The following is a 10648-nucleotide window of genomic DNA, read 5'->3' as shown; positions in this document are numbered from 1 at the left end:
TCTTCCGTTCGTGTCTATTACTGGCTTTATGACTGGTGCAGTATTTCTTTTGGTAGAGTGTAGAGTTATCGCTCTTCTCACTCTTTCATAACTTTTAATTCAATTTCAATTTTTATATACCTTAAGAGAAAAAAAAATGTTATTACAGTCAGTCAGTCAGTCAGTCAGTCAAGTGTATATAACAGGAAATCCAGTTCAGCTCAGATTAGGAAATCCTGTTCTCCCAATTTTTAGAAGCATGGCCATTATATTGAAAATATCTCTCTATTAAAACATTTTATAAGTGCAATTCCGCTTTACTTTGTAATTTATAAGGACATACTCTGTGCTTTTAAATGTAAATATCTACAGGAATTTCCGATTCCATTATTGTTCTAGATCTTGACAAAGTTTTGCTTTTTTAAACCGGTTAGAAGTTATACCATGTATATCTAATATATATGTTACACTAAAGTTTGAAAATTCAGAGAATTTAAAACAATCTATAACAATTCAAATTGTAACTTTAATGTAACATATATATGTATGTATACAACTGACAGTTTGCCAGCAAAACATCTCACTGAATAGAATATTTTTAATACATATTGATATGTGCAGAAAATTTTGATATGATGATTTTTATACCGGGAGTTGTGTTCTTTGATGAAAATTTTTGTTGTATTAAATGCACACATTTTGCACTTAATTAGATGCATTATTTGTTAATGAATAGAATGCAACTGTACGCAGGATTGCACATATGTGGCATTGCTTATTGTTTTCGTTCATTTATAAAAGAAACGGACAGGCATAATTTATAACCTTTTAAAATATCAGAATAACATTTTTTTAGGGAAAGAGTTTATCGTTAACAAATGGAAGGGGGGGGGATATACGAATTTCCCATGTCCAAATATATCGTCCGATAACACATGATTAATAATTTCTTTGTGAGAACTTAAAATAAAAGTATCATTTTGGTTTAGTTGAAATCTCTTTTTTTTTTGGGGGGGGGGGGGGTTAAGAAAAGAAAAACAAATTTACTTTTTCAGAAAATACATATAGGCTCTCCCAATTTATGTTATAATGTATATTTACATACATGTATGTTCCTTTTTCATCCATTCGTACTAGAGAGAAAAAATTACACTGATCATTGATGAAGATTTTACATCGAGTACGGCGAAGGCACATGCACTTGTTTTTGTAACATAGAGTACTTATATACCATAGAGTCTTTGTGGATTACCTGAACATGCGTACTATTTTTTCTGTTACATGTACATGTAAAAATTAAACAAATGCTAGAAGCAAATTTATCTTCCACTAGATCACTTTTCCTGTTAATATTATAATTCATATCTTTTATTGTGGGTTGATGAGTCTTTTTCTACTGATATTAACAATCAATTATTTTCACTTGTTTTGTCATTCATGCAAAAAACTGGTGGATTCAACTAAGTATTTGCTTGTGTCTTACGTTTATTTTATTTTGTAATATTCTAATCATATACTTTTTAATTTGTTATATCAATTAACCAGTTGTAAGTTTTTGTAAAATTTATTTTGTTTTAATGGTAAAGACCTTATAAGTTGTCAGAACTTGTGTCTGAACCTTTTGTATTCTTTGAAATAAGATAAAATATTAATATGCTAAAATCATTTGAATACTTTATCGCAAATTCTAAACGGTAAACAAGCGTATGTGAAAAACACTCCACAACAAAGTCATCGGGCTCGAGATTCCAATAGTACTTTCAGATTTGTTTCCCGTTTCCGTTGAAAACAACAGTTCGAACAAAAAAGGCAACAACAGGCCAAAGAGTAGGTTTGTTTCTTTGGTAAATGTGTTATTTAAATGTTATTTATTATGTTAAAACAATGGCTTTTGATCTAATACATATAAGTATCCCATTATTTTGATTTTCATATGTGTTTACTTTTAGAAGATATTTGCTTGATTACGCAGGATTACCAAAACTTTCTTTATATGTGTATCAATTTTTAACACTTTGCTTTGTTCACATGGAAAAGAAATAGATTCTGTAACTTTTTTGGTTATTAGGTTTATTTCTGGCTGTTTTTTGGAAATTATTGTTGTCACAGACAAAAGAACGAGAAGTAAGTAAAGTAAGTAAATGATTTATTGTAGTGACTTGTGTTTCATAAACAAATAAAGATACATGTATATGATATAATACCTTAATGAATAAACACCCCGCCTATCGGACCTATATGTCACTTTATAAACATGAATATACAGATAATAAATTTACGCATTGTTATTTTTATACAGGATAGATTGTCTGCACATAAAAGCTGAATATACAAATTATAATATAATAAATATACAAGAAACCGTGCCTTGCTTTCTGTGGACTTGAACAATCCATCATTTTTTTATTAGACAGTCAAAAACAGACCTATGGAGTGCTTGTTTTGAGTTGTACCCAAATATTTTATATGAAAGATCTACATGTACAGTATTTTGAAAAAATCTGTAGCCCTTTTCGCAAAAAATCTTAAGATTTTGCATAAGTTTTTAACTTAATATCTTCAGAGAAATCTTAAGTGGTTTTCACGAATGCATGCAGGCTTTCCTTAAGATTTTACAAGTTTTCCTTTCCCTAGCAACGATCTCAATCCACTTAAGAAGATAAATAAACTAAAATTCTCATAAACAGGATGCAAAACTGAAGTTGAATGATGTGATACAGATGAAATCAAAACATGATGTCCCAATCACAATGGTGTTTGGTGTGATGTAGGAAAATCTTAAGAGCAATATTATCCATCAAAATTTTTGGAGAGTTTATGTATATTTTTCTGATGATAACTTCTATATACTGGTAATGCAAAGAAATGGTAAAATGTGGCTAAATCGTTATATTTAGCTGTTTATCTTGTATATTTTACATCCTTTGTTGATTTTTGGGAGTTGATTTTTAATCAACTCTCCTATGCAGTCACTCGGACAAACCGAAATTGAAACAGTGTTTGGACCTCAGCACAAATCATTGCTCCTGACAAGACTTAGTTCTTGAAAATAATTGATGAATTCGATGTAATGTATGCTAAAGCATTGTTTTTCAAGGACACTTATTTGCAAATACCTTTAAAATAGTCAGATTTTAAATGGTACGAACAATTTAAATATTTTTTGTAGTCGTACATGTATGTATTCCTACGCCAGAGTTTAATATAGTCTCGTTCAACTCGACGCTCGGCTGTTTCCGTAAACCCTTGTCGGAGATTTACGGTGTCAGCCGAGCGTTTGGTTGAACGAGACTAGAGTTCAATATTGCTTGGATCCATACATTTTTCGAGAAATATTTCTACCACTGATACATAGTTTGACTGAATTAATTTTATCTTTAAATATTATTTAACATGATTCATATGGAAGTTTCTCGACATTCTAGTCGAAAATGTTCAAAAATTCATATTAAAAAAATATGCGTAATTCAAATCAGAAACTACGTATACATGTACTTGTCATGCAAAATAACATATCATTGAAAACATCGACAAAATCAACTCCCGTCAGTTCTTCAGTACTTTGATTTACAGTTTTGAAATACTTATGAGAGGTTATAACGGTATGCTATCGTAAAGTTACGACAAATTTTACACGTAAGAATCTTTATCTCAACTTAATAAGATATATATCTTGTGAAAATGAACAAAAACCTAAGTTTTCACTTTCAATAAAAATTGATTGTGAGAACCTCAGATTTTTTGTGAAAGGGCTACAGTAGTGGTTTTTGTGTTCCTGTCTATAGTTTGCTACTTGTTAGATGATATTACTCTGATCCTTGAAGAAATACATGTAAATAGATAACATTTTATATTTGTTCTGCACTGTCTATAGAAACATATTGGGTATTGTCAACTATGGTGTATATAATTTGGGAATATAAATTGGGAGATGAAGTCACTTTTTTTCTGAGGTTGGTCAGCCAAATTCTAATAGCGGTATACTGTGTATTCAGAGAGATGTACGTGTCAACTGTCAAGCTTTTGCAAAACTTTGGCCAATTTGTCAGGTATAAATTTTCACTCATGGTAAGCTGACACAGAAATATATAAATATAAAATATAAATAAAAACTTATATTATGACCTGACAACCTTGACAAGCCAATAATATTGGCATATTACAAATAATGCCAAATAGTACAATGCTTTTAATTACAGTACATGTACTATGATACATATGTTACAGCAGTCAGCATCACATTATATAATTGTAATATTGTACTAAATTAAATGGTATTGATTTATTGCACAATATGCAGAGCATAGCAGTGACAACTTCTGCTTGCATTATTTCAAAAGAAATCCGGGTATATAACTGATGCGTGTGTATCATATTTAGCAAGTATGATATATTTGGCAAAAACTGGTTTTGCAATGATTTAACAGAGATTTGATTTAGATATGTAAATATGGAATTTAGTGATCAATATAATTGATCAACGAAACAACTTATGCTCGCCTGCAAAAACCATTACAGATTTAATTAGTAAATAGAATTCACAGCCAAATGTTACATTTTACATTAACAGTATATAATGTATAATTAAGTCTATAAATCAATGAAAGGTTTGAATTTGGGGTACATATCACAGGATTTTTCATAAAACAAAATGTACGTCATATTAAAACAGTTATGTCATTGGGTATACTACACTTTACGTGCATGAAGATGTTTATTTTCAATGGATGCATCAATTGTTGTATTTGTTCTATTTTTGCAATACTGTAACAAAGGTTATTTGCTAAGCTGGGAAGACACTGCAGAACTGAAAGGATTATGCATATCTATAAACACATGTGCAGCTTGTGCTTTTGGGATTTTAGCCTCTACTTAAACATCTGTCAGTTCTAAGTTTAGTGGCACTATTGGTGTTATATAAAAGGTGTATTTTAAAATACCAATTTTTGCATAACCACATGCATGTAAAGGAAAATTAAAAAACAAGGGATTTTGTAGAAAGGTAGACAACTGTTTCAGTAGCAGTAATCTATACATGTAGATGTATGCTGTATGTGTGAAGGTTATGTATAGGAAGTTTTAATATATATACATGTACTTTGTTTGTTGCACATAATTACTGCTATGACTTTATTTAACATTTCATATCCTAGCGGCCTATCAAGTATATAGCTTTATAAAGCTCCAAATGATCAGGAACATATGATTCTTGTAAAAAAAAAAGGAAAGTACAGTTTTGATCTAGAGGAAAAATGTCCAAGCTTTACATTTTATGATTTATGCAAATATCCATAGACGTACTAACTAAGGGAAATTTCAGAACATATTTGCACTCATTGTTCTGATCATGGACCATTTTGATGATTGTCTGGGTTTGGTTTTTCCTTTTCCTTTTATTTTCAAAAGTGTTTACAAAGTACATGTACATACAATTCCATGACAAACAACTTTTGAAATGTCGGTTACATGAACTGGGTTATGTCACTAGGGACGCAAAACAAGGAACAAAGAACGCGATAATTGCTAGTTGTTATTTGGTGAGGTTATACATTTCCTGAAGTCTAATATTTTTTTTGCACATGAATACATAAGTATATAAGTACGAGGACACTTCATGCTTACATCCTCATTGCTCGTGCATCCAAGTGTCTGAATTCTTGCCGAGATCGCACAAGGTCATCTTCATTGACGTCAGAATATGGGTATAGACTGATAAGCCTGATCTGTTCATAGATCAAAGACACAAACATTGATTTCCGTAAACAAAACGACCCTACAGATACATGTACATGTATGTTGCTGTTAGATATTGAAATATTGGGATGATTCAAAATCAAGGATGTTGTTGTGCAATTGTTTGAAAAGTTCGGGAAGTGCTAAATTGACTCGAATGTGCGCAGGCTTGACCAAGTTATAGAGTGCTTGTCTACCCTGCTCAAAATGTCTATATATTATTAGGTTATATTCAGTCCAGCAGAGCTTATTTTTAATATTTTCATTTTCAGCTGTCTTTGTCTGTGATAATATTACGAATCAGTTTTGAACGTTATAGCCCAATAACTTCATAAAAGATGAGTGACACAAAATGGGTGTGTCTTATACTAAGTTATAGCCAAACCGAAAAATGGTATTGGCTGCACCGCGTAGTAATACATAGGATGTGCTTCATGAAAAAAATATAATATAAATATAAGTAATAAGGAATCATTCTTTGAATATTATGAGCTAGGTGATAATATCAGTCGGAGCATGGTCAAATCTATCATAAAGCCCTTCTGGCTTTATTGGATTTGACCACGCCCCGACCAAAATTATTGCCTCATAATACTAAATGAATGATTCCTTATTCCTTAATTAATATCTCTGCTCCATTTCTTGGTATCAATGTTGCTTGTTGCTTGTTTTTGATCTTGCATGTCTCTGTTACTGTGTGCATCAGATTCTAGTAGAATGAATAAGTTTTGCATAAAATTGAAATGTTATACTCTAGCTGGCAGAGTGTGCATTTGATAGAAGTAAGTGTAATGGTCTCTTATAGTAGGGAGGCATTTAATTTTAGTTTGCTTACAACAGATGTGGTAGGAAGTTGGGGGATTATACCCTAAAGATGACACATTTGATACAATGAAATTCCCAGTGCATTGTTGTAAGTACATTGTAATAATAACGCTGAGGCTCGTAATAGATTCCAAATGGTAACTTGATTTCATCCAACTAGCCGAAGTTGCATAATTCACCACAATTTATCATATTAATGCATCACTTTTAAAAAAAAAAAGAGAAACAAACTACCATAAAAAAAGATTAAAGAGATTTGTGGGTGTTGGAGCAGGCAGGACACAATGCGCTGCTGGTTAGAAGAGGAGCAAGTCAATTGCGTCATGTCTGCGTAAGGTTGCATTGGAGTTTGTTTATTGTTCTGGGAGGGTAGTCAGCTAGTGTACGTACATCTCAAATCTGATGCTGTTATATACATGAACTACTTACGTGATGACCAGAATTGATACACAGGAAGTAAGCGGGAAGTGAAGAGTACTATTTGTCGACGATCTGTATCTTCACTGTTCTTATATGGTACAAGTATTTATAACCATTGGCTGGAATATTTCTGACCTTATTAGAAACATAGCTGGATCTTATTGTGTGTATGCAGGCCTCTGATACCAACAGGTAGACTTTGTGTTTATTGTTTTGTGTATTTATAAGGTGGGTACAGTTTGTCATGTATATGTGTATTTTATGTGTGAAAAAACAACTGGATCTTTGGAAGCTAATTGTTTTTCACAAAAATATATGTATGTATATATGGAAATTTTCGATGAATTTTCAATCATATTTTAAGGGTTTTGAAAATTTTGTGAGTTACAAGCTTGAATTTTTATACAAATTTAATATTTCATTAAGATACAGGAGAAACATAAATATATATATAATGATGTGTGTAAATGGTCTTATCACTAAATTCCCAAAAGGACATTTTTCGCATCAGTTAATTGAAGGATTGACTATATATTGATGTAAATTGAATGTTTGTATTATAATGTCAGACTGTTTTAGTGTTAATTACGAAACAAAATATGCTTGTTTTGCTTTAGTACATGCGATACAGAGACAGAGGGAGTGATCAGTAACATCCTTAGCTGGGAACTTTTTTTAGCCATAGCCCAGGGCTAGAACACATGCGTAAACTCATTTACTAAGTACAATGTAATTGGCATTGATTTCAGTAAGTTGATAGATTTGTCCTTGGTAGAGCATGTATACAGATTTAAGTGACTAGCTTCAATGCTAGTGTTGCTCACTGTGTGTGACTTGCTGGTGGATGTGTGGGCTTTACATAGGGGACTCTGGGAGGGGCATATGTTGGTCATGACATTCTGCCACAGATAAATACAATGTTAATGTCTGAGTTGTACTAGCTGGTACATTATGTAACAGTATCAAGCAGGGGATGTACAGTGTAAGCAATTAAGTAAGTATATTACATTATGTATGAGGATCTGACTAATTGATGTTCCCCGAAACATCTCTATATAATTAGTTTGGATGGAGACAAGAGTTTGAAATTTTACTGAGAGTGTATTTTAATTATAAAAGGTAAATTGCTGATGTTTCTATCGATATTCAGTAAATTTGGTAACAGGCATTAATCTTTACTTATTACTTAGAAATGATAGAGTGGTATCTATCTCAATAAATATTAGATGCAATATTGTATTTTCAAGGAAGATGAAGGAATGTAAATATGATGCTTATTCTATAATTTCTATCGGGTATATGAATCCCTTCAATTTAGATTGTAAACTTGGACCATCATAACCATGTTCTATAAGCTTATGCATGGTCTTTTACTGCAGATCTCTCAGGGTGTGTACATGTGTGTATATACATTTTAAGCATTTGTTTTATCTAATGGTCATAGATAATATAAATGCCAACAGACTGTAATAAAAAGGAAATTTTAAGAAATATGGAATGCCTCTTCTGGCGAGGACTTTGAGTATATAACCATCACACCAGCTTGACCACGAACATTTATCATGCGCTCCAGGATAGAGTCACTTAACTAGGATCAGGATCATCTGTCTTCATTGTTTTGTCACATGTCCAATTATCTAATTAAATTAATTAATGAGTCCGTGTTGGCTGTGGGCGGTTTGGATCTCTTTATAGTGTTGACAAAACCTAGCACCTTTCTATTTAATGTGTTACAAGACAAGCGAGGGGGTCCTCTCCTTGTTCCGGTAAAAAAAAATAACTTGTTCATCAAACGACATGGTTGTTTAGTGTTACATAGGAATGTTTGATCATCGACCTAATCGATTGAGTTGTTCAGGTATATAGCAGAGATTTGGGGGAAGCTTGTACAGATAGGAATGTTCTACCTGGTTTGGACCATTTCTCGGGAACTACATAGAACAAACATAAAGTTTATCACCTCCAAACTTCTCATTTCCTGTGTGTCACCTGGTAAATGCTCTTCTGGTTAGCGAAGATACTAAGATTTATTGCAGCTCTCTTGAATAGACAGGTAAGTGCTGCATTTCAGTAGGTCCTGGTCCACAGGACAAGAGGAGATCATGTCCAGGGGTCTCAAGGAGAATGTCAATCCCTAAAGTTGGACTGCATTCAGGATTACATGTTTTTGTGATGTGGTTTTGAGAGTTTCTGCAAATGTTGGGTGTATCATTTGATTAGTAATACCGTGTAGGAAGACTTACTCCCAGAAAAACCCACAAATTAAAAGCATTCCAAAAAATCATCAGTTGCTGAATGTCCCGTATTGGCATTCCAGATTTAGTAATGTCTAAATTGTTCATTTGTATGACTTTTCAGCTGCATGATTTTTTATGAGTCATTAGAATAGACAAGTCTCTAGGTTTACTTTTTCTTTTCAGAGGTGGGATGAAAATGACCAGAATGTCATGGAAGCATCATTGAACAAATATGGAAAAAAGCAGCAAAAGGATCCACCAATTGGCATATCTGGGAGAGCATCAGCTGATGACAAGGAAAGCTGTCACCACCCTCCCATCCAAGACATGACCAAGATCTCCAGACCGAAACATTCCTGCCAAAGACATTCACACAAAGGGACCACTTCTACAAACTGCTCTTCTACTCATTCCACTGCTGACTGCAGGTGCACAACAGACAGTTGTAGATGCTCAGACCTCACTGCTGGACAGTGCCATTGTCATTGCAATAGTTCAGAGGTAGCTCCCCACCCCACAAGTTTACCGCAATGTAAGGTGCTCTCTGAATCCATTCCACCGCCGTCTTGCTCTTTAGAGAGTAAAGCCATAAATAGAAAAAACATAAACAAACATTCCAAATGCAAAATTTCACCGCCTTCATCCTCATCATCACATTTAGAAAACATTCCCAGATCTGAAATTGAATACTCAGCATGTAAAGACGGCTGTTTAATCAGTGCCAGAAAGGAAATACCTCAAATAGTGCTCCAGAGAGAGTCGTCGTGTGGCGACTCCTCAGACAGTTCCAATGTTGTGGATGTTTTGTATGGTGCTAACGTGGAACTCTTTAAAAATGCCAAAGTTCTCTCTGACCATCGATTTAGGGGTAAAGACGATAGTTTTGTGAGTCCCTCTCTGAAAGTAGATACATGTACTGACTTTGCGTTGCACCCTTTACTCAGTCCAAGAAGCAGTAACGGCAGTATCTGTAGCGTTCGATCCAGCAACGCCGATTCAGCGGTAGACATCTTGACCCCCGACGAGGAGCTCTACTCTGTGGGGGATGTTCAAATCCCTGCTGATTCAGTGGATTGGTTCACTTCCTCTAGTGACTCCCCCGAAAGAGACACCACAATCAGTCTGGCTGAGGCGGTGCTACCCATTCCCGCTGTGGTCATCAGTGACCACAGTGAACCGCTGGAGGACACCACGGAGGACAGCTACTGTCTAGACAGTGGAACAGAATGCCGCCTGACTCTACGCAGGAACGCCTCCAACAGCTCCCTCTGTTCTAACGATTCCTCGCTGAGTTCTTCACCTGCCTTGTCTAGGACAGAGTCTAATGTATCTCTCACAGAGACCGACGAAGAAATTCCAGTTGAAACGAAACCTAAGGTGAGATTATATAATGATGTCTTTTTTTACAGACTTTAGATAGCATCAGAATTGTGGCTTTCCTGAGAAAAATTAAG

The 10648-nt window shown here is 33.9% G+C and overlaps 1 protein-coding gene across 1 annotated transcript; it reads left to right on the top strand.

Moving 5' to 3' along the window:
- The first annotated feature begins 1713 nt into the window (after nucleotides 1–1713).
- Nucleotides 1714–10648, top strand: LOC128175767 (uncharacterized). The gene is made up of 3 exons (XM_052841606.1): nucleotides 1714–1806; nucleotides 2048–2103; nucleotides 9378–10648. The coding sequence occupies exon 3, from the start codon at nucleotides 9405–9407 to the stop codon at nucleotides 10608–10610; it is 1206 nt and encodes a 401-aa protein (XP_052697566.1). The 5' UTR covers nucleotides 1714–1806; nucleotides 2048–2103; nucleotides 9378–9404; the 3' UTR covers nucleotides 10611–10648.

The sequence above is a fragment of the Crassostrea angulata genome, chromosome 3 (genome assembly GCF_025612915.1).
Source record: "Crassostrea angulata isolate pt1a10 chromosome 3, ASM2561291v2, whole genome shotgun sequence".
Taxonomy (NCBI): domain Eukaryota; kingdom Metazoa; phylum Mollusca; class Bivalvia; order Ostreida; family Ostreidae; genus Magallana; species Magallana angulata.
Note: the sequence above shows the minus strand (reverse complement) of the source record. Positions and strands in the feature narration are given on the sequence as shown.